At 36.8% G+C, this 24208-nt stretch overlaps 1 protein-coding gene across 3 annotated transcripts in view; it reads right to left on the bottom strand.

Moving 5' to 3' along the window:
* LOC127425325 (splicing factor, proline- and glutamine-rich-like) overlaps positions 1-21968 on the bottom strand; it is a 37774-nt gene extending 15806 nt beyond the window's left edge. For 2 of the 3 annotated variants that reach the window (XR_007894601.1, XR_007894602.1), the window contains exons 1-9: positions 21272-21968; positions 20399-20587; positions 20010-20311; positions 19827-19922; positions 17664-17860; positions 17487-17571; positions 17259-17373; positions 17111-17159; positions 15603-15712 (exon numbers count right to left, since the gene is read on the bottom strand). Coding sequence is in view for 1 of the 3 variants with exons in the window: in XM_051671177.1 (XP_051527137.1) it covers positions 6749-6859; positions 15603-15712; positions 17111-17159; positions 17259-17373; positions 17487-17571; positions 17664-17860; positions 19827-19922; positions 20010-20311; positions 20399-20587; positions 21272-21808 (1791 nt within the window). In the remaining 2 variants the exon portion in view is untranslated. Of the gene's footprint in view, positions 1-1214; positions 6860-15602; positions 15713-17110; positions 17160-17258; positions 17374-17486; positions 17572-17663; positions 17861-19826; positions 19923-20009; positions 20312-20398; positions 20588-21271 lie in introns of those variants that run through there. The other variant, XM_051671177.1, reaches the window with a different exon arrangement.
* Between the last annotated feature and the right edge of the window lie 2240 nt (positions 21969-24208).

The following is a 24208-nucleotide window of genomic DNA, read 5'->3' as shown; positions in this document are numbered from 1 at the left end:
TTTGTAGGGTTTAAACAGAAATTTGAAGCTTATCATTTTTATAAAAGCACTTGCATTAATCGTTAAAACCTGTGTATTATTTGAGCTGTAAAGTTATTTAAAATCATAATTTTTACAATCGTTTTAGGGTTTGTTGACATTACATCATGGTAAAGAAGTTGTAAAGTTGGCTATAAATTTAAACAGAAAAGGTTAGCAAGTGATTTTATCACACTAAAATCATTTTTACATGCATATCCTTTATGCTTTGTGGTTATACTTTTGAAACAGAGTATTTTAATGGTAAAAAAATTGGCCCCCATTCACTTCCATTTACAAGTGCCTCAAATCTAACCAAGAGTTTAGCTTTTTTTTTTTTTTTTTTTTTTTTTTTAAAGAAAAGGAGGGACGAGTCAAAAAAATGTTTTTGTGGTAATACATTTTATGCCACAAATGCTGTCAATTGAGCTTAACTTGTATTGAACCTGGAACATTCCTTTAAAGACCACTTAAAAGGCTATTACTTCCAAAAAGGTGTACATTCACCAAACGTTGTGACAAAAAAAGGAACGTTTGATGAGCAACACTAATAATTGAAATGGAGAAAATAAAAAATGTTCCAAATCTGACAAAGAAACCAACAAAGATCTGGTAAATGTTTAAAGAAAAAAAAAATGGTTGCATCACCAATAGTCGTATTTGGTAGTGTATTAATTCCAGATAATCGGACTTTTGTAAATCAACTTATCGACCCCATTTACACCTTGTATTTAGATGCGTTTCAGGTGATCCAATCACAAGTGGTCAGCTTTCAATACAGGTGTAAACAGGGTGCAAAACATTGTGATCATGCATTAACACACTAACATGACTATTAATGTCATCATGAAATCAGAGACCCTCCCCTTAAAATCCAAACACAAGTGACCACATGTGATCAGATCACCCGAGAGACATTGTAATACCAGGTGTAAACGGGGTCAATGTGGTCAAAATTGCAACTTATTCTGGCCAAGAACCTATGCAGAAAGGGGCTGTCTGTCTGACACACAAAATGACCCCAGTCTTGTAGAAGACGTTTAGGGGTGGGTAAATCCAAAATCATATCTAACTATAAAGAATATTCGGGTGTGCTCAAGAATCTCATTTAATTGTTTCAAAGTATCTCAAACTAAACTCCTGAATAATTTTTTAAAGATTTGATGCCACAAACCTCAGGCAAATCCAGTTACTAGTTCTTTTTTTTTTTTTTTATGCATCATCTTTTAAGTAAAGCACTTTGAACTGCCATATGTGAAATGTGCTATATAAATAAACATGCCTTGCCTTCCTTTGAAGTGATTATTGAAGCTCCCTGGGAACTTCTAAACATTTCTTTGTGGACTGATAAAAATCTGAGCACCCTGAATCTAAAGTTAGCCTATTAGATTAGAGCTTGCCATTCTGAGAAAGCTCTTGTCATTTTGTATGCAAAACGCATCAGATGGTTGTCCATGGGCATGCCTTACAGACTGAGACAAGTGGTGGATAAATGGCTACAATCCGAAACAATCCATATTCGAAGATACTTCGGAACAGTCACGAACAAACCTGTTAAGGAAAAAATTTATAGAACACTAGCACAATAGACATTGATATATTTTTCCACAATGTTTCTGTCTAATGCTAAACTGTGAAATTACCTCTTTCAGTGCCGTTCTTGACAGAACTATCCTGATTGCACAAGCATTTTATACTTCAGAATTTAAAAAGGGTCAACTCAAATATACTACGTATATCTTTCAAATTAAAGGCTAAAACATTTTAATTTGATGCAGACCCATCATTATGGCTACCGCTCAAAAGTGAAATGGCACAAATGTTTGAAAATGTAAACAAAGAAAATGTACCCAATTGGTAATAGCTGTCCCCTCACTCCAAATAAAATGACTTTGTATGATAAGCAAAAAGTCCTATAATAAATATTTAGTCTTAATTTTCTCTCTGAATGTAAAGTGACAGGAATACCCATACAGCAGTATTCTGCTCAACTATGATTTTTTTTTTTAAATAATACCAGTTGACTGATTTCAACCAGTTCATCTTTTCAACCAAAACATCAACCATCCCTTACCAATAATTTTGTGTAAAATAATGCTATTATGATTCTTTCCAGTATACTGACAGTTCATATTCCAATAATACTGTAAAATACACAAGCCAAACTATGCATAAAGCAAAGTGTTATATGGCAAATGTAAATGATAATGAACTATAGAGGAAAAAAAATATTTCTATAAGGTTTGCATGCATACACATGTTGTATTTACTAAAAGGTTTAAACTATTTCTTCACAAAAACTGTGTTGACTGCAACACAAAGGAAAAAAATCTGGTTAATTTGAAACTTGGCTTCTTTTAAAATAATAACTATAAGTAATAACTATTTACTTATTTGAACTGTGTTCATTCTATTTATTGTTTTTATTCATAGTTTACAGTGTGTACCATTTACAAATTATTATTATTTTTTTTGTTTGTTTTTACTGGTGAAATTACATTTCTGCTATGCAAGTTGTGTATGAATTTGGCTGGAATAACAAACCAAAAATAATTTGGAAAGCTGGGCTGCATAATTAAGACAATCATAAATGTTGAATTTTTCCCTTGATATTGTAAGTACTTTAAATAATTTATACAGTTTAAGTATTTTAATCTAAATGGCAAATTTCAATCAACACAATATACATTAAAATACTTGTTTTGGATGTGTAACCTACATAAAAATGGCAAACAGTTTATCCACTCAAAATAAGTCAAGAACTGTTTCTGAATTACTTTATAGTTTTTTTTTTTTTAGTAAATGAAGACAGTGCCTAAATGATCCACCTTAGCAGCAGGAACAAAACGGTTACTCAAACTCTGAATTATACACAGAAGTGACCAACAGACTTGTGAGTGGTTGCAATGCTCAAACACTGGAAGAACAGGTTACATTGTTAAGAAAACATTTTGACGCAACATAATTTGGGCAGCTGTAGGTGTATTCTTAATTATTTATTCAATTGTGCAGCCCTATCTGACAGTCAACCTAAGTCCAAATAAAAAGGTCATCAAGCCATTGTCACAGGTTACACATTTACAAAACTATTACATTCACATCTCACTTACAGACTAAAGACATGGAAGGTAAAGGAATTTTGATATTTTAGCAAATGTAAAATGGTGTGAAATTACATAATCCAATACACAAGGTTCATAGACTACTCGTTCTGTAACTAAAAAGGCAGGTAGTAAAATCTAAATTAAAGCTCACATTGATATTGTTTTGCCTGTGGTCCAAATGTAAAAAGACTGAATTCATGAGGTGTCAACATAACAAAATACAACTATTTAAATACATTTATGGCACTTTCTGCCTCCAATTGTAGCTGAGGCAATATTTAAAAAGTTTTCAACAGGAGTCATCTATGATACTGGATGACGATCTGCTTAAGGTGGAAATTAAATTGGTACGACTTCAAGAAACGTTGCTTTGGAGCAGTTATCTGTGCGTCCATGCAACCTCTGTAGTCTACTTTTCAAATTAGTTTGTGTACACTCTGGTGTTAATGTGAATGCAAACATTGCATTTGAATACTTAATTACAAAATCACTTGAAATGCAGTCACAGCGTACACGTGTTTAAGTCAAACAGAAAATGCTGCATAGTTCTGAATTTCTTCCTCAGAATATCTTTTAAAAAGTAATTGACAAAAAAAAAAAAAAAAAAAAAAAAAAAAGCAAAAAAAAAAAATCTATAAATTGTATACTTTAAAATCTTTATCTCGAAGAGAATGGGATTATGGGGGGTAAAAAAACAGCCCTCCAACCCCTTTTATTATATCAAAATTTAATCACAAGAGTTGCTTGTGTTCAATGGTTTTACAAGCCAGGCTCCACTTATAGATTTGTTTCAAACTGCCAAAATATTCTTTTAAAATTCCAGCAAGTCCTTTTGAGAAGAATGTGTTTAAATGCAATAGGTGAAATACTATGGTTACTCCGATATCACAAACAGGGGCAGTGTTACGATTTCCAAGATCCCAATCAACTCTCCAACCGGGGGCTTCCGGTGCTGGGCGATTATAAAAATTAGTAATATTTTTCAGGCTGTTGACGACATCCGAAACGTGTCTTGATAATTGTTTATTTGCTCAGAAATGACAATTGATTTTAAATCATTTTATTTATACTCACAGCCATTTTTTACCAAGTAGATTCAAAATGTTTAATTAAAAATCTAGTTTTTTTTTTTTACTTAAACACAAGAATGGTATTTAATTTATAATAAATATAATCTGTATGCACCAATACATCAATACAGTTATAAAAAGGCAATTTTTACCTACATATATTTTTACAAAACATGTTTGTGATTGAACAGGGTGTGCAAAAATTACAACTTCACTCACTTATATTTTGAAACCTAGCTGAATATTTATTGTCCAGTCAAGTATTATTATTATAATATGATGCTGAATTAGTATTATTTTGAGGGCTAGTTTTAAACAATAGTAACATTTGTCGTATTGACTTTACCTTCACCTGGAGCTTTTATTTTGATGGAAAAATGATGGTGCACTCCAGCGTCAATATGTATTTCACAGTTTACAATATTCCTCATTACAAATCTGGTGAAATGCTGCTACCTCCATTTCTGTGATACTGTGTTGCATTTTAGATTTGTATAACTAAGCGGCGGCTTCAAATGCTTGGAATTGCCTGAATGGGTGTCCCTGCAGAACTTTGCCTTCACAATGCAGGTAAACCACTGAAAACAGTATCTCCACGCGGGAACACAGAACAGCACGTCACCACTTTAGTGTTTTGGTGTCAAACCAGGGGCCCCCCCGCAATTGCATGGTTGTTAACCGCTATTGACCAAAATTTTAGTATCAATACTAAATACTTGAGTAACAAATAAACAGCCTCAGATTACTGATGAAAATGACCTGATTAAAAGAACGGCATAAAGTCTTAGTTACAAATTCTGTTTACATTTTTATTTTTCTAGATTCCATGATTTGTTTTAATAAAACGTCAAAATGCCGTTTATCATCAAAACGGTGTTTAATTAAATGAATACATAAAACTAATCAAATGAAAACAATAATTTAAAGTTATTAATCAAAAGTTCTTGCACAAGAGCTTACAGCTCGAGTGAAGCCGGCGCCACACGTGCCTCGGACCAATACAATTTTACTGCATATTTGAAATATGTTCTTTTATCGTAATCTTGACCAACTGTTTTGGAGATTTTGGTCTCTCCATTCAAGTAGATAAGAGCTGCACTGTCATGATGCTTGTTTACATAGAAAAATAGCTGCCCACACTGCCGTGTGATCCAAAAATGGCCGCCAAGTGGACTGACTTACCTTGAAAAAGAGACTTTGTTGAAAGGCTCTGGAAATACGTTTGGAACGTTCTAATTTATTTGTTTTTGTTTACATTCTTGAAATGGTCTATACTGTAATACAGTACTGAAATTAGCAACATGATATTGTACAGTTTAACATTTTTTGGTATTGCGGTATTCAGTTTGTATCGGTATACCACGCTACCTTTTGAAATACTAATGAAAGTGATATACTAATCCTTTAAATTATAAACAAATGAAAATGAAGTGCCATAAATTTAAATTTGACTTATTTGAAAAACAGGAAACTGGTATAAGTGCCTTAAAAACCACCTTTTTCTTAAAAGCAGTCAGAATATTTCATGTCAATGATTAGACTTGTTTCACACCACACGCAAGGGTAGTGTATTTCGGTCCCAGATTACAGCATTTAAACTCCGCATGAAAGCAGCGCAGTGATGAGTAACAAAAACAGAGCTGCTAATAGAGCAAACTACTCACCCATTGTTTGAGAAGAAAATACTTATTTCAGAACTGATGCACATTACAAACACTTTCTATTCATTAAGTCTGACTGAATCCAAGATGATTAAGCAGTTTATTGTATACACTTTGGGGTTTGGGTTTCAAGTCAATTGCCATTTGGATGTGATGTGGATGTGCCAAATGTGATTCCCTTAATTCCATGACATTTAAGTTCTTAATAGTTCTCAATGGCCTATTCCCAATGCCAATTTTATAATTACGGGCATTAAGCCAATAAAATATTTTTTTTTCATTGTAGAGACAGCTCTATTATGCAGCAGAAATGCTGACAGTGTGAAAGCTCTATGCATGCCTGCTGTTGCAGTTACGCTGCAGCACTGCTTGAACGTGCAGTGTGAAACAGGCCTAAAGCTGAGCTTTTCTTTCTAATATACAGGGGTTGCACCTTCAAGTTGAAGAAAAAAGTACCAGCTTTGATGCCCTTTGCAAAATAAAATATTGTGCCAAAAACACCTGAATGGGATTTGGGAGAACCAACTGTACTCTTTATTGAAAAATTTACATGTATTACTTCAAATTTGAATGGCACAGAACACAGCCATTGAAAGATCAGAACAACTTACATATTCACCAGTATAACACAAGTAACATGACAAGATATAGAGTAATAGGATATGGAATTACATATTGCTAGCACTAAGCCAGTGCTGACTTTGTGAGCTGTTTTACTATTAAACCTAATAATGCAAAATAAAAATGGGAAGAAAAAAAAAAAAATCTCGCCAATAAAGGGATAAGTCTTCAGGCTAAAATTGCAAGAAATTGTTTCAACTTAAACACATCAATTCTGACTCCAGAACCGAGCTTCTGGAATTCCACATACAAACTCTGCTTTTAAAGTGCCAGATCAGAAGCGTGGCTTTTTGGCAGGTCCATCAAATTCCTCACGGACCCTGCCAAATCCTGGGTTTCCAGCACCCATGCCCCTTGAGCCACCTTGTTGGAAACGCTCATTGCGCTACATGGACCATGTTCAGTTATTTATCAGCGGAGGGGTTTAGGTTTGGAGAAATTATAGAGTTTAAGTCCATGTGTAAGCATGAAAAGCAACAGGGGCAATAAGTTCCATGAGTTCATATTTTAAGTATTATAAAAGTGGGATCCAAGGAAAACAATCGATGAAACAGTTCCAACACGCAGATCCATGGGTGCCACAGGTGACATAGGAAAAGGAAGAGAGGGTAATGTATTCATTAGTCAAATCCCATTACATTGCATTAGAATAGCGCAGCTATAAAAAAATAAAATAATGTATACAGATACGGACCACATTTGCACGAGCGATTTAGAAGTAGAAACGCGATAAGGCTTAGATGTCCCAAAGTTACGATTGTCAGAGGTTGGGTTTTGATTTTACTGCTTGGACAAAAAACCTGAACCATCTGGGAAAATACCAACCCTCTAAATTATGAGCACAAAATGGGTTTTAGTTAAATATAATTATTCTATAACATATTCTGTTCTTGAAATCACTTTGAACGCATATTTAAAAGTACAAATTTTCCACTGAAGAATTGAAAGATCTGTGACTAGTAAAAATTTAGCATAATGATTACATTTTTAGTTTGTTAATTTGATACTGGCATTACATTTTGCCACAGTTAAAGACATTGATTCTTTTAAAAAATGTCCTACTCAGCTGACTTTATTTGGATAAAACATTTTTTTCCAATGTATTTTGAAATATGACATTCATCTGATATGTATGCAAAGGCACTTGTCAAAACTTGCAGCCATTATAAAAATTACTCTGATCAGATGGAATGTCTGCATATGAGACAAATGGTCCTGACTGAGCTGACAAATTGCTGCATTCTTCTGGTTTACATGCTTCTCATCAATATGTTAATCTAAAGGGTTCTTACAAGCTGAAACTATCTAGAATGAAAACAGCACAAGTGATACAGTGGACAGAAGTTTTTTTTCCTATATTCCAGATTAGAATTCTTTAACTTCAATAAAAGCACAACGTCATTAATCTTAACATTTCATTAAGCATTGCTATAACATTCATTTGCATTGTGCAGCAAGAATTGACACCATCTACACTTACTGCATGCCAAATTCTTTTTGCAAAAACTGTTGATAAAAATCAACATGAAACTGAATTCACAACCCATTTTACTTCCATAATGTGACATTTATGGGTGAAACAATGTTCAGTGAGGAAAAAAACAGGGCAGGACTTCCGGAATTGAACCGTGAAGGTGCAGATTCCATTTCAGAATGGAGACAGACTAGAATGAAAGTGTAGAGGACAACTCACATCCTAAGACATCGATGTTGTTAAAACTTGACTGAATTACACTGATGAAAACCAAACCATTTCTTTGGAATTACGTGCACTAATGAGAACAGGAATGTGTATTAAGTAAATAAGAGTCATTTTGATTTGGTCTTGCCTTTAAGTGATTATTTACAGATTCTTAAGAGATTCTACATTTAACATCCAGATATACTAAACTTTCTTTGTGGCAATGCTCGAGTTAAAAAGACTTACAAGTAAAGAAGGTCACACACCGGATTAGAAGCGCCACGCCACAGTTATTGCACACAGAACACATCAGTTAAGGCACATAGAGGTGATAGTCCAAAAACAGTGAATGTAATCACCATACAGACAAAAGTAGCATCCAAAGGTTTTTGTATTTCAAGAATAAAGAGTGATGATTAGTGGTTGACCGATATGTTTTTTTTTTTAATGGCTGAGCGAGCATAACGGACTCACCGTCACGCCACATTTGCGAGTCAGAGGGACAGAAATTTGATCCTGATAGATTATGTGCTTCAAGGGAAGATATAGGAGTGCTCAAAAGGCAGAAAATGCTGGATCTGCACTAGGGCTGGGAGATAGAACGATGTAATCGGATATCGACGATGTCTTACAAAGATCCCAATGCTATTGCGAACAGACGATGATCGACAATATTGGGAAATGGCAAAACCATAGATCTGGGATGCCGTCAAATAAATTAAACAGTGGCCAGGGTGTGAAACTAGCACCCCCCACCTGCAAAATATGACAAGGCTGAATCCAGTTCGCAAGCTCCTCGTCCAAATGTATTTCATGCGTGGATAATTTTGCTCATCTGCCCGCAACAGGCGGGCGACCTGCAAGACGTCTCACAGTGACACATTACAAGAAATGCTATTAGTCACAAGACACATGCTTGAAGAAACACTTTAATATACAGTTTAAGTCAGAAATTTACATACACCTTAGCCAAATACATTTAAACTCGGTTTTTCACAATTCCTGACATTTAATCGTAGAACACATTCCCTGTCTTAGGTCAGTTAGGATCACTACTTTATTTTAAGAATGTGAAATGTCAGAATAATAGTAGAGAGAATGATTTATTTCAGCTTTTATTTCTTTCATCACATTCCAAGTGGGTCAGAAGTTTACATTCACTGTGTTAGTATTTGGTAGCATTGCCTTTAAATTGTTTAACTTGGGTCAAATGTTTTGGTTAGCCTTCCACAAGCATCTCACAATAAGTTGCTGAAATTTTGGCCCATTCCTCCAGACAGAACTGGTGTAACTGAGCCAGGCTTGTAGGCCTCCTTGCTCGCACATGCTTTTTCAGTTCTGATTCACAAAATCAGATTGAGGTCAGGGCTTAGTGATGGCCACTCCAATACCTTGACTTTGTTGTCCTTAAGCCATTTTGCTGAGGTATGCTTGGGGTCATTGTCCATTTTTGAAGACTCATATGCAACAGAGTTTTAACTTCCTGGCTGATGTCTTGAGATGTTGCTTCAATATATCCACACAATTTTCCTTCCTCATGATGTCACCTATTTTGTGAAGTGCACCAGTCCCTCCTGCAGCAAAGCACCCCAACAACATGATGCTGCCACCCACATGATTTACTGATGGTGTTCTTCGGCTTACAAGCCTCACCCTTTTTCTACCAAACAAAGATGGTCATTATGGCCAAACAGTTACATTTTTTGTTTCATCAGGCCAGAGGACATTTCTCCAAAAAGTAAGATCTTTTTCCCCATATGCACTTGCAAACTGTAGTCTGGCATTTTCATGGTGGTTTTGGAGCAGCCTTTCAGGTTATGTCAATAAAGGACTCGTTTTACTGTGGATATAGATACTTGTCTACCGGTTTCCTTCAGCATCTTCACAAGGTCCTTTGCTGTTGTTCTGGGATTGATTTGCAATATTCGCACTAAACTACATTCATCTCTAGGAGACAATGCGTCTCCTTCATGAGCGGTATGATAGCTGCGTGGTACCATGGTTTTTGTACTTGGGTACTATTGTTTGTACAGATGAATGTGGTACCTTCAGGCATTTGGAAATTGCTCCCAAGGATGAACCAGATTTGTGGAGGTCCATATTCCTTTTTCTGAGGTCTTGGTTGATTCTCTTCTGATTTTTCCATGATGTCAAGCAAAGAGGCACTGAGTTTGAAGGTTGGCCTTAAAAGACATCCACAGGTACACCTCCAATTCAGTACACCTCCTATCAGAGGCTAATTGTCTAAAGGCTTGACAATTTTCCGGAATTTTCCAAGCTGCTTAAAGGCACAGTTAACTTAGTATATCCACTGGAAATGTGATAGTCAATTAAAAGTGAAACAATCTGTCTGTAAACAATTGTTGGAAAAATGACTTGTGTTATGCACAAAGTAGATGTCCTAAATTACTTGCCAAAACTATAGTTTGCTAATATTAGATCTGTAGAGTGGTTAAAAAAAATGAGTTTTAATGACTTCAAACTAAGTGTATGTAAACTTCTGACTTCAACTGTATTTTTAAGAACAGACAAAAGAAAAGCCATCAATGCTTGGGTCTGATTCACTGTTTGTTCAGAGGCGTGCATCTATACATTTATAACTGTCTTTAGTTCTTAATCTATAGGCTAGTAGTAATTTTGCACCTAGTGTCATTGACGGATGCTTGCGTGATGGAAAATGGAGCCGTTGGAGACAGTAAATGTTTGGATATGAGGTGGTTATATAAGATTGTTTTGATCACTTTGTTATTTTATAGCTTTTTTTGTTTAGTTTAAAGTGCAATTTTAATTTAGAAATGTCTTATGTTTTTCGTGTTTCAATATATGAATTAAATTTTAAAGCAAAAATTCACCGACCCTCTGCAGGGGGGGGGTTGACGTAATCGATATCGCAATATTTTTTAAAAACTATTATTGTTAAAATATTTTTTACATATTTCCCAGTCCTTATCTGTACATATTTTGTGAGGTTTGTGAATTGCGTCGGTTTAAACAGTGTAGGCTACATGATAGAAGTTGTATTGTTATTTGCCTTTATCATTAGACAAGGTAAGTTACAGGGAGCTGTTAAGAAGAGAGAGGAAGAATGAAACAAGCAATTGAAACAAGAGCTCATGCGAGTGTCACAGCTCTGATATGCAGGACTGTTTAAGCAGGATGCTGTTGCACATTTATTGCACCTATTAGAAACACGATAGCATCCAACAACAAAACAAACTGTGATTGGTCATTTACATGTTTAAGACGGCTCTTTCACATGCAAGCAGGCGATTCTTGGAGCCCTTGTGGTTTCAGAAATTAATCGGCCAAATGTATCAGCCAATGCCGACAATAATAGTTAAAAAAGGGAATATTGGTCGATTTATAGGCATCTGCGATATATCAGTCGACCACTAGTGGCAGCCCGTAAACAGCGAATCTAATCATCATACAGACAAAGGTTATATCCAAGGTTTTTTTTTCTTCATTAAGAATAGAGTGACGATGAGTTTGCAGGTTGGTGTTAGGGATATGCCATGGTGGTTAACCAATTGTCCAACAATCGACTAGTCGATTAATGGGGTCAACTATTAACATTAATATTTTTAGTGGTGATGATTTTAATGGGAGTCTCAATTCTCAAATGAATTGAGATGCAATTTCTCAAGAGCGCTTTTGCGTAATAACTTGCTGTGCTTCACAGTGAATAACAGTCGGTAATACCCTCTGCAAGAAGTTTTGGTGTCTTAAATAGTTTTGAAGACCATGCGTTGCATTCCGTCAAGCTGTTTGAAATGAAGGACTCGCCTATACTGTTTGTTCTTCTCCAGAGCTATCTGTGCGCTTTAACATGTCCTGGTGTTTGTGCTTCTCCAGAGTGTTGAGTGCTGTCGCTATTCCCCAGAAAGAAAGACAGTGCGCTGTGTTGAAGCTTGATGCCATGGTGATTCAGACTGCAAGGTACCACCGAAAAGCATGACAATCAATCTCAAAATTAAACATAAGGCCCCTCTTTGACACGTTTGTGGATAGTTGTCTCTGAATTTCGAATTTAGTGAAATGTAACATCACGCATGATCATTATCTATCATCGTTTTCATTATCGATCAATACTGTCACTTCACAGTACTCGCGGCCATCCCTACAATATTACAGTAGGGCTGCCCCTGACCAAAGATTTTCCTAGATGACTAGGAGGAGTTAATTTAAGCCATTAGTCGACTTGTCGCATTTTTATGATATTAATTACTTGAATATATTTCTGAGAGGGGGCATCAGAAAATGGTTTGAGTTCCAGGGCTGAGAATGTTAAAAGTAACATTGCTAACACTGTTCTACATTACAGAGAAATACTAAACCGTAATAATGAGCCTTTAAAATATACATTTTACAAGCGCACGCACGAAGCGAGCCACAGCGACACTGGCAAAAGCGGTAATGATTCTGAATGTCAGAAAAACCAGCAAGGAAACGGTCTGAACATTTTGTTAATTTATAGATAGAAATGCACATTAGGGTTGTGCCAACAGACGATCTCGAGGATCGACGATGGTCAGTGATCGGCAATAGCTGATGCCTTTGACGATGTCAAGATGATATTTGGCTCGTTTTCCCATGTATTAAATTATTATTATTAGGCTATTATTATCATCATCAAATTAATATTAAAAATAATTTCCCCCAGACACGCGCTTGAAGAAACATATTATTAAGAACAGAAGACAGAAAAGCTGTCTGTGTGCATGATGCGCTGATACGGAGGCGTGCAGTCTCATGGAACATGCGCATGTAAAAGGTTCTCACTCTTTCTTTGTTTCTGTCTCTCCGATTTTTTATGGTTGTTGCAAGAACAGTATAGTCTATAAGTGCTGCAAATGACCTCAGACGTCTCAGCCCAGGAAGTGCTTTGAGTTCACTTTATTTCCACAGAGCAGTTCATTGTGACCACAACTCTGCAGCCTATACATCTGTGATTAAAACATAAAATAATACAAAAACACGTTCACATTGAACCATGATTTATATTTCAGTGATTATCATCATCATAATTATTTTTACATTTATAATTGTTTTTATGTCTTCATTTGTTCAAGTAATTTTCCACCTGCATGTTTAAACGGATTCTTGCCTGACGGTAAATGGAAAGGTGTGTGTGTGTGTGTATATATATATATATATAAAATTATTTTATCACTTAATTATTTCAATTGCTTTTTTGTTTGAAGTGCAATTGGAATTTAGAAATGTATTTGATTTTAAATTAATTTATTAAAATAAAATCACCTGGAAAATGAAATACCAGTCCGGTAGAGAATGCACAGATAAAGTAGGTTCTTTGCCAGAGAGATGTTGACAACTGTTGTAAAACCATCTTTCAAGAAGTTGAACAAAAAACATTTTAATTGCACTTATTTTTTTTCCAGTTTCATTGTAAGTTTTAGTTCAAATAAATAAAAAATAAAGTTCTATGTTTGAAATCAAGGTGTCTTGCTTTATTGGGTAGGCTTTTAATATAACGAAAATTACCCCATAGTACCACCTAACGTCCAACCAGCGGTAATACCGTTCATCGGTTTCCTGTGGAGTTTTTTCGGACCACCAAGACTCTTCTCATCGACTAACCATTGGTCGACTATCAGGGGGCAGCCCTACATGACGAAGACTAATTATACATGGGTCCTTAACACAGCCAAGTCTAGTTGTTCAGACAACCCACCCACCCACTAGTCAATTATGAAATTGGTAGTTATGCAAACTGAAAGATTAGAAAGGGTGATGTTAATTCTACAATTTCTCAAGTAGCCTAGGCTTTATTCAAACTGTCCAATCACAAAAAAGAAACTTGTTAATGGAAAATGAATACACAATGTTTCTCCTAACTTATGTATAATGCATGTCCCCTATTATGATTTGGGTCCAATGTAATGGAAAATGTGCGTGGTGTGGAAAAATTTTGAGCAGCCCCAAAAGTCATATCTGGGTGCCGTCGGCAGTGTGCGTACATTCATAGAAAACAACGGCTTCGAATTTTAGGATGCTGTATGTCATCCACCTAATGCATCCGGTGTGCGACCCCTTTAAATGATTCATAATCTGCATCAATTAAGTATAAAAAATTTGTTTTGCTAAATATTTGAGTTCCAGAAGTGAGTTCCTCTTTGATGTAGAAATGAATAAGTTATATCTGACAACAGGATGAGAAGAGATTCTTGTTTAGGTTTTATCTCTCAAAATACTACAAAAATGCCCATTCTTAGGTTTCACCTAAGAATCAAAACGTTAAATACCCATTTGCAGTCTAAATGTACAGATCTTTCAGGCCTATTCCTAGTTCTCATAGATGGATAACCCAAATCAGATACTGTACACAGTCCCCATTAACACTGACTGTAATTCTGGCACCCAAGGGTATGGCTAACAAAATACTGCAGAGAGAAAAGCACATTGAAATTCCAACAATTTGGAAATCATTGGCTTTGCTGTGGAGATTACATTTTCACTGCAACTTACACCCACCACGGTTTCAGGTCAGATCAAATTCACCAGTCTGTTATTTAATTTCTGGACATGGATTAAACAGAACGTCTCAGTGTACCCACTTCAATAGATAAAAAGGTAGTCTATATTGAGACATACATGCTTTAAATTTTGGAATAATAATAAAATAAAAAAAATCTCCTAAGTACACCAGATAAGAGACAAAAAGTTTATTTCATGGTGATGAGAGAATATGTGCCATACCTACACTACAGTGCATAGACTAAGAAAAACTGCCAATCATCTTCTTTATGGCAAATATGGACCAAGCCCAGCTCAATTCTCGTCATTAAAAAAATCTGCAAAATGCAAGTATGGATGCCAACCAACAGCAGCTCCTCAAAAGCTCAGCCAAGTAATCTTCACTGTAAGTCCATTTGACATTCGTGATCAAGTTGCTTTAAAGTCAATCTGTACTAAAAGACCCTAGTCTCTCAAAAAATAAAAATAAAAAAAAATAAAATTAAAAAAAAATTGGTTCACCACAAAAACAAGCACAGGATTTCATAAGGCATTGTTTCAACAAATATTAAGAACAGTCCAGGCTTTTTCTTTAAAACTATGACACATTGCTTAAACTACTCAAACACAGGGTAAATGTGCCTTTATTTGCAATTTAGACAGGATTTACAAATAAGTGCTGTAAGCAAACAGTTGCATAAAATTTCTTTGGCCTTAGTACAGACAGACTTGCAAAGCAACATGAGAAGTGAGAGTAGCTGAGCTTGAGTGCTGACATCGACTTCTGCCACTAGGTGGTGGCAATACAGTCAAATCATACAGGAAACAAAAAGCTGGTCTACTGACTCCAAATAATCCACACCTACGGCTACAAATGGCCACAGTTCTCATGGGTCACAACAGCTCAACCGACAGATTAACACTTACACGATACACACACTCATTCTCTTTCAACTCAGGGATACATTACCATTTCGTTGGCCGCCATGCCCCCAGCTGGTGATCCTCCTAACCCCTGATGTGAATCGAAATTCATCCCTGACAATGGGAACTTCTGGCCAGGTGACCCAAAAGGCATTTCTATTTATTTTTAAACAAAGGGTATAAATTGGTATCATGAACAGCATCCAGTAGAGGAAGCACTCAACTGAATTTTTAGAGCCACTAAAGGAAAACCAACAATGATAGGGCCCTATGGTTTCCACGATGTGGAAAACACAGACGGAATCGCGGAATCCAGTCATAAAATCGGAATTAACTATAAAACGTGGAATGTCACAGAATGACATATTGGGATGAATGAATGTATAAATGCACAATTAATCTTATTTAAATTGTGATATGACCTAGACCTAGAGTGATGATTAAACCACAAAAGGCTGAGATTTGATTAAAGAAATATATGGTCTGCATGAGCTTAAACAGTAAGTGAATGGGAGAAGCCGGTCATTCATACCCTAACTGCATCATTAACGTGCGCTCTGTGTGTATAAATGACAGAGCAGAGCAATTCATTCCCTGTGAACCGCAGCACATGCAGACTATATTTTTACATAATTAAATCATAGCCTTTTGCAGTTTAATAAGGACATTAGCCAATATAGCAAACTGCTTTTCCAGAGGTGAGAAGTGAAGTTATCAAAAACAACTGGTTTTCCACCAAAAGAAAAACTCCATTTAACTAGACGCGTGAAGAAAAAAAAAAAAAAAGAAAAACAATTCTGGTGAGAAATATATTACTTCTGTATAGTAAAATGTAATATTGAATGTAGTAGTACTAATTATGATATAATTATCAATACATTAATAATAATTACATTATATTTAAGCAACATCTCACAAGCAAGAGCTTAATCACTGCTTTCATTAATACTGTGATGCTCTACTGGGCAGCACTGAATTTAACCAAGAAATAAATAAGAATAAAATAAAGTTTGGGTTTTGCAATGTGCTGTGAGGATCAGTATAAAAGCACTTCATTTGATAAATTATGCAATGGCATGTTGAAAAGTAATTGTTCTGTTCTCATTTGATTTCAATTCTATGAATTGATTTGATTAGACAGTTTTTTTTTTTTAATTCTAAAATGTAATTCAACTTTAAAACATTTTATTTTATTCAGATAAAATAAAATGGAAAACACAGAATTTGGGATAAAATAAAATGGAATTAGGAAAAAAATATTAACGGATTTCATAGGGCCCTACAATGATTCATATTTATATATATTTTTTTTTTATATACATTCTCTTAAATGCTCCATATATCTTTCTGAAATCAAACCATCAGACCACAGCATGTAATTTGTAGCTCAACTGGTAGAGAATGTCGCTAGCAACACCAGGTCATGAGCTCCATTCCCAGGGAACAGACAAACTGATACAATGTATACCTTGAATGCACTAAGTTGCTTTGGATAAAAGCATCTGCCAAATGCATAAATTTAATTTTAATTTTCAGATCTAAAATGCATCGTACCTGCCAAACCCATGCCTCCACCAGAATTCATTCTCATCTCCCTTTCCCTCTGTAGAGAGGAAAAAAATATAAATTAAGAGTTATATATGTAAGGATTCCATCAAGGTGGCATTTGAATATTAAAAGCATTCTGAAACACATTATTTACATTATCCATGAAGCCCCCCATTCTGTAGGACTCCTCACGCTTGCGCCTCATCTGTTCCTCCATCTCCCTCTGGCGCATCATCTCCTCCTCTCTCCTACGGCGTTCCTCTTCTTGCCTTTTGGTGAGAATCAGTCAATGGGTGCAAAAGTTTAACCAAGGACAAAACTCATCAATTGTTCACACCAGACTAGGTTCTCCAGCACCAAAGACCACAACAAACAGACATACCTGAGCTGCATCTCTTTACGTTTCTGCATCTCCTGACTATGTAACTCTTCCATGCGCCGGAGTTCCTCTTGACGTCTAAGAAGGTCTATTGAAACAAATATATATTTATTACATAATCTACAACAATTTGTGCATAATCTACAAAGACAAACACTAATACATTGACATAATACATACCCTGTCTGAGCAAGTTCGCTTGATGCTCATGATAGGCATCGTCCATCTCTGACTCCAGCTTCTCACGGGCCTCACAAATGTTCTTTTCCACTTGCTGCCTCTGCTGTTTCTCCATCTCATCAAGGGACTTCCACCGCTGGGAGTATTCAAACTCAAAGGTGCCAGGACGGGCAAACCGTGGAGGCTGATCTCGCTCCCTGAGTTGAAATCAGAACGTGTTAAAAAGAAGTCAAGCACCATTATCAAGCACCAGCAGAGAAAAAGATTAAAACACTAATTTGAGTGGCGTTAAGGCCAAAAGGCCCTTTCCCACTCCAGGAACAAAAGCCCGTTTTAGGTACTTTTCCCTTGGTCTAGTACTTTTTGTTGTTTTTGCATGAGGCACTATAGTTCCCTGAAGTCGTTTTAGGGGACATGTTTAGGTCCTACTTTTGGGGGTGTAGAGGGACCATGGAAGATCCCACAGCCTGTGATTGGTCAGAAACCTATGCGAACAATACAATGGCAGTTGCGAGGAGTCGGCAGCCGCCATTTGTAAACAAACTTGTAGGTGCTAGCCTGCTACTCAGAGGACTGCTCTAAGTTTACAATTCCCATAAAGACCCCCTCCAGTGAAAATCAAGTTTTTAACCTTGTTTACATGTCCATATGGTGTTCTTTATATGCTAGAAGACATACCATGAGTGAAATCAGCAGTCAACGCCATGGCTGAGCATTTTCGCCTTGGAACTGCAATGTACCAAAGACAATCTCAAAAACACAGATTCAGACAACCAGGGTTTCATATGTCACAAACCTAAGGGATCAATCCCGTCAACTTGCGGGGTTGGGCTTTCCAAATCAATAGCATACACTAGGGTGAAGCAAGGGGTATCATGAGAAGCCAGGTGTAGCTACGTATCGGTATTTTGCAAGACATGTTCTGTGTTTGGATGCAAAGTTGCAAAAAGACAAATGGTGAGCCTTCATGTATTACCAAAGGATATGAAAATCCAAGATATTTATCTTGTTTAAATGGAAAAATCGTAATGTCCCAGCAAATCTTCCAAGAGTCATTTTTCAGAGAACTGTTTTGAAAATTACACCCAAAAACAGATGGGTTTTGCCACTAAACTTATATTGAAGCCCAAAGCGGTTCCATCAATTTATCCTGGGGAAACAGCGAGCCCGAGCTGCAGGCGAGTGTATCCACGCATACTAAATTAGGCAAAGGTGTAGAGTTATATCTAAGCCATTTTAAGGCATGAAGGGATTATTTTCATGGAAAAAAAAAAAATTAAATTTGTAATTTTGATTAACAAAGATGAGTTTTTAGGGGCTAAACCAGTGACTGGAGAGGGACTTTAACAAAGACAGTCACTTTGGATACTTGTGGAATCGCACGTGCAAGAAGTCAAAAAGAATTTTATACTAGATGACGTCACTCAGGGGGTTACTTTTGTGAGTGCGAATGCAAGAGAGGAAAAGTCTCCATGGGTGTTCCGTTCCTCTAAAGAAAAAGATTAATATTACTTTGGGAAAAATACCAGGACTCTAGGTGGGAAAGGGCATATTGTATACTTTGGTTTTGTGGGAACTCTTACAGTATGCATGGCTTAAATTACGTCAGCAACAGAGTGCACAAGCACTATACGTGTGTGGCCCAATCTTTTGAAACAAGCACAGTCGCCTGGAAATCATTGCACTAATTACTAGGTCCACAAGGTGGCATGAAGAAGTGCAAGAAGATTATGCGATCACTGGCGAACAACAAGAAACCAAGGTGGGAACAACAATAGTGGAAGTACACGTCAAGAGCGCATGTGTAAGGAGGTCAGGAATTAACTGCATTTTTATAACTCGAGTTTGAAAGACTATTAAAATATATTTGTGCGCGCACAGGCAAATTAAGTAATGGAGTGTTTGCGTCAAAACCCAAGTAAACTTTGGGCTTAAACTGTGATGAACCAGCAAATATAGTTAGGTGAAGTACAGTAACATCTTTGTTTACTGCAGCCAAGCACCCCCACCCAAATTCTTGCCCAGCTTCATTTACATGATAGAAAAGCTATTCACATTTTACAACCACCAGAGACCTCAAAATTGATGACCAGACCTAAGAGACTGTGATTCTGGCCACAGAAAAAAAAAAAAAAAAAAAAAAAAAACACATTTAGAACTTACTTCTGATAATTGGGGTTCTTCTGCGCAAGCTTCTCTGGCAAACCATCCTCAATATCGTACTGCTCTAACAATTCAACAATAATTGGCCGGGGTGACCTAAAAAAAATAAAGCAGTGGCATAAATTCTACAAATCTATCCAATAAAAAAATTACTTGGCACACAAGAAGATAAATTAAACTTACGATGTGAGAAGGAACACTCCATCGTTACAACGATCAATGGCCTTCCGTGCAGCAGGTTTGGAAGAAAACTCAACAATGCCTTTCCCTGTTGAGCGCCCGCGGTCATCTACGATCACGATAGCTCTTTCCACTACTCCAAACTGGGAGAAGGCCTCTTCCAGAAGCTCATTGGAAACATAGGGAGAGAGGTTGCGCACAGACAGTGCAGCAGAGTGAGTGGCAAAGCGAACTCTGAGTGGTCTGCCTTTCATTGGAACATCATCCAGCTCAGCCTTCGCAATCTCAGCCAAGGCACGAGATTCCTAAAGACAAAAAGATCGAGTTGGTTTAATGTATATATAAAACAATCACAAGAAAGTTTACTGAGTCAAGTGTACTTTAAATCTTACCAGTCGAATGAAGCCAAAACCTTTGCTTTGATTGATGAAAATCTCACTGGGCTCTCCATACTTTGCAAACAATTTCCTGAATTCTGTTTCAGTTATGTCGTTAGGCAGATTGCCAATAAACAGACGGCAACGTTGAGTATAAGTCTTCTCTCCAGGTTTGCGCAGCAAAGAGAGTGTTGCCCTAAATTCCTAAAAAATGAAGTAGGTTTAAACAGACATAAGTTTTACAATCATAACTTTTAAACGTTACATAAAGAGGTACACTCAGTAAGGACACAGCCTGACTGGCCCATAAATCCAACACAAAACTAACTAAATCTCAGTAACATATTGCAAATTATTAAAGGACTCTCCTTTAATCTCATGCCATCCCACATGTGTATGACTCTCTTCTGCACAACACTAATGTGGATGGCATGAGGTTTTATAGATGAAATAATTTTAATTTGTGGGTGAACTATCACGTTAAAACACGTTACTTCAGTGCTTAAAAATACAACACTATAGGTAAGGTTGCATTAATTACTGAAGAAAAAATATATAATTACATCCACAACACAAACATGACCTAGGCCACGCTACACCATAGAAAAATCAATAATGCGACACAAAACAGCTGCTAATAGCTAAAAACGTGTAAAGACATTTAATGCATATTTAATGCACGGGCAGAGACTCCAGAGGGGACTAGTACTATGAATCCACCCTTTGTTTAAGCGTCTACAAAATGGCGGATCTGTTTCAGCATCCAGGTGTTAGCGAGCTAATGTTAGCTGGAACGATACCATTAGACATTTGCTCAAATCTACAATATTCTCATTAAAATGACTGTAAATATCTAAATCTATATATCTTATTTTTAAGTTATTTTACCTGCGCCTGAGAGCCTTCCACGTTCTCTGGGGTCTGTTGCTGTGTCTGCTCGTTTATAGGGACAGGCGGTTTCTGGTCGTTTCCCATTCCACCTTTGGGTTGAATCTTTTTTGGCTGGTTCTGTGGGGAACCGAGGCCTGGGTTCTTAATGGTGGCGGTATTTTGTGGCAGTGGAGACTGGATCTTCGTCGGAGTAGCGCTGGCAGTCTGCTGTGGCGACGGGCCTTTATTGTTACCCTGCTGGGCCAGACCAGGGCCTTGCGCCGGAGGTGACTGGATCACAGGCTTATTCAGGGTGGATTCCTGTGGGGTAGAGGCCTGGATCGGTTGGTTTCCCGGATTCGGTTGTTTCCCGAGATTCGGCTGGTTCCCCGGATTCGCTTTAAATCCACCACCCATCTGGGGCCCTCGGTTCTGATAAGGATGCTGGTTTTGATTTCTAAAGTTGTTGTTTCCCATTCCGCCGCGCATCCCGACTCCTCCGCGGCCTCGATGCTGGAATCCTCCGCGATTGTGGGACCGGTCGCGAGACATCATTACACACAAGCTGGCTGGAAAAACGTTAAAAAGTATTTCGAGAGTAATATATGAGATCAAAACGAAGTATATTCGAGAACAACCGATTAATACCGTGAGGTGCCTGTCACCTACACTGTCGACGTCTGTTTTGTAAAATGGCCGTTGGCCGTGCAGTTGGAATATCTTAGAAACGGGATGGGCTAATGCGCTCACGAGGCTCCACCCAAAATCAAATCCTACAAGCAAATCTAACTGGTTATTGGCGCGCTCTAGTGGCGTTCGTGAGTTTTGTCAAAATGGACGTTTCTTGAGAAGGGAGTTCAAAGACCTTCTGAATGAACTACTACTGAGCTTTTTACCAGGGTCAAAAATGTACGTGTACTCGGGGCAAAAAATGCCCCCAAAAATGCCACAAATTCCCCCGAAATTCAAAATGAGGGGACAAAAATTGCCATCGTAGTTTTAACATCTGAAATAGTTCTTAATATTCTATTATAGTCGTAGTTTTTCATGTTAGTAGACGCAAATGTTAATTTAATTCTTAGAGTAATATGCATTTTCATTTTCAATCTTGAGAATTTAATAAACTGATTAAATGGAAGTTTTTGACACGTTTTAAATGGTTATATATATATATACCCTCATAAAAAAGCCCCTGAAAATCAAATCCTTAATTTAGAAGTTACTTTCTGACACTGCTTTTACTTTTTATTTGACCTTTAATTTAACTAGTACTGAGCTTTTTATTAATATTTTGTGACACTTTGTGACTTACGATGGTAAAAGTATCACAAAATATTAAAATCTATGAAGATTTAGCTTGCTATTAAAATAAAAGGCCTACAAGTCATTCCTGCATGCAATACATTTTTATGTCCCCATGATATACTGAATGTCTTAATATATTTGGAGAAAATATTGCATTTTCTAAAAGAGGCAAATCATTGATTTCTTTCATTATACTATCAGGTTTTATAATATCACATCAAGTTTTCTTGTGAATGTTGTATTAATTATTACCTAATTTATAGTTCCCTTTCATAGGAACTCGAGCTGCGAATTCGCTATGGGACACCGTCTGAGTCTCACGTGATCTGAGGCGCTTATACAATCACACCAATTTATTGGCTGATGGCGCTTAAGCGACGCCCCTAGGGAGCTACGTCTGGGCTCCTTAAAGGCACTCACTTTAACTCCATCGAGTCAGATTTTCTGTTCTTCAGTGCATGATCTCGTCTGGCCCTTGTTGTTCACATCGAGATGCAGGGGCATGATGTCACACAAACATGTCCACACTCAGGGAGATATACAAAGTAAGTGATAAACATTCACTTTAAGTAATATCGATAAATGAGTTCGTTTCCACATTACATGATATTAAAGCTTGTTTAACAAACGCTGGCAGAAACGTGTATAAAACATTATAATCTCTTTTGATAATCGTAAACCTGAAGCACAAATGCTGGCACTGCAGCATTGTTTATCAGTTGGGTTGCTAGGAGACATTTCTAATGAGAGTCAAACCCCTGCTAAGCTAACGGGAGTGCTGCAGTTTTGTTTCCTTAAACGTCATCTTCCGAATATCGGGGAATGGAATGCATTTTTGGTTGGTGATATCAAGTAGGAATATCCCACATCCAACTTGAATGGAACGCATAACCGTGTACCCTGACGAAATGAATTTATTGCAAGCTACATTTAAATCTAAAATATTATTAGATATATATTTTCCAGGTATTATAGACCTCATTGGTAGATTCATATGAAAAATTATGATTTTTGTCATTCATTTCACAAAACAGTCATGCTGCAGTTAAAATTAGGCTTGCTTGAGCATTAAGTGTCATTTGAAGTCCTGGCTTTCGTGCGTGGACATGTATTTAAAATGTCAGTTGGGATTATTAGTTGACTGCCACATAATGTATGAATAACGTCTTATTCATTGTGAAACTGTGTTTTCTTAAAGGCATGAATCGCACTGAAGGCCTAGACTTAAAATGCATGGTCCGCGGCTGACTTCTGGGCTAAAAAGCTACAACTATGCAGAAATTTTTGTCTTTTCTCTTCCATGATCTACTTAACGGCTGATGTGGCCCCTTTACCACAATAATTGCACACCTCTGCTGAATTGAATATATAAGACTAATACTGTAAATTGGCAAGCAGATTTCCTTGAATCCAAGCAAACACACAAAAATCCCTGCATTTTGTGTACACACAAAATGCTGCATCAACGTATGTCCTAATCTGCAGGTGCAGCATTTTGCTGTCATTTTCAGCGAAAGATCATGTGAAAAAAAAAGCAAAGCAATAAACGTTTTGTACATGAAAAACTGTTCTTTACGTTGTTTTAGTAGCATTTAAACATGATTTAATCTATTAAAAAATGTGTAATTACGATACACCTCCACTTCATAC

This window comes from Myxocyprinus asiaticus, chromosome 34 (genome assembly GCF_019703515.2).
Source record: "Myxocyprinus asiaticus isolate MX2 ecotype Aquarium Trade chromosome 34, UBuf_Myxa_2, whole genome shotgun sequence".
Taxonomy (NCBI): Eukaryota; Metazoa; Chordata; class Actinopteri; order Cypriniformes; family Catostomidae; genus Myxocyprinus; species Myxocyprinus asiaticus.
The sequence above is the reverse complement of the archived record's forward strand: the minus strand, read 5'-3'. Positions and strand labels throughout refer to the sequence as shown.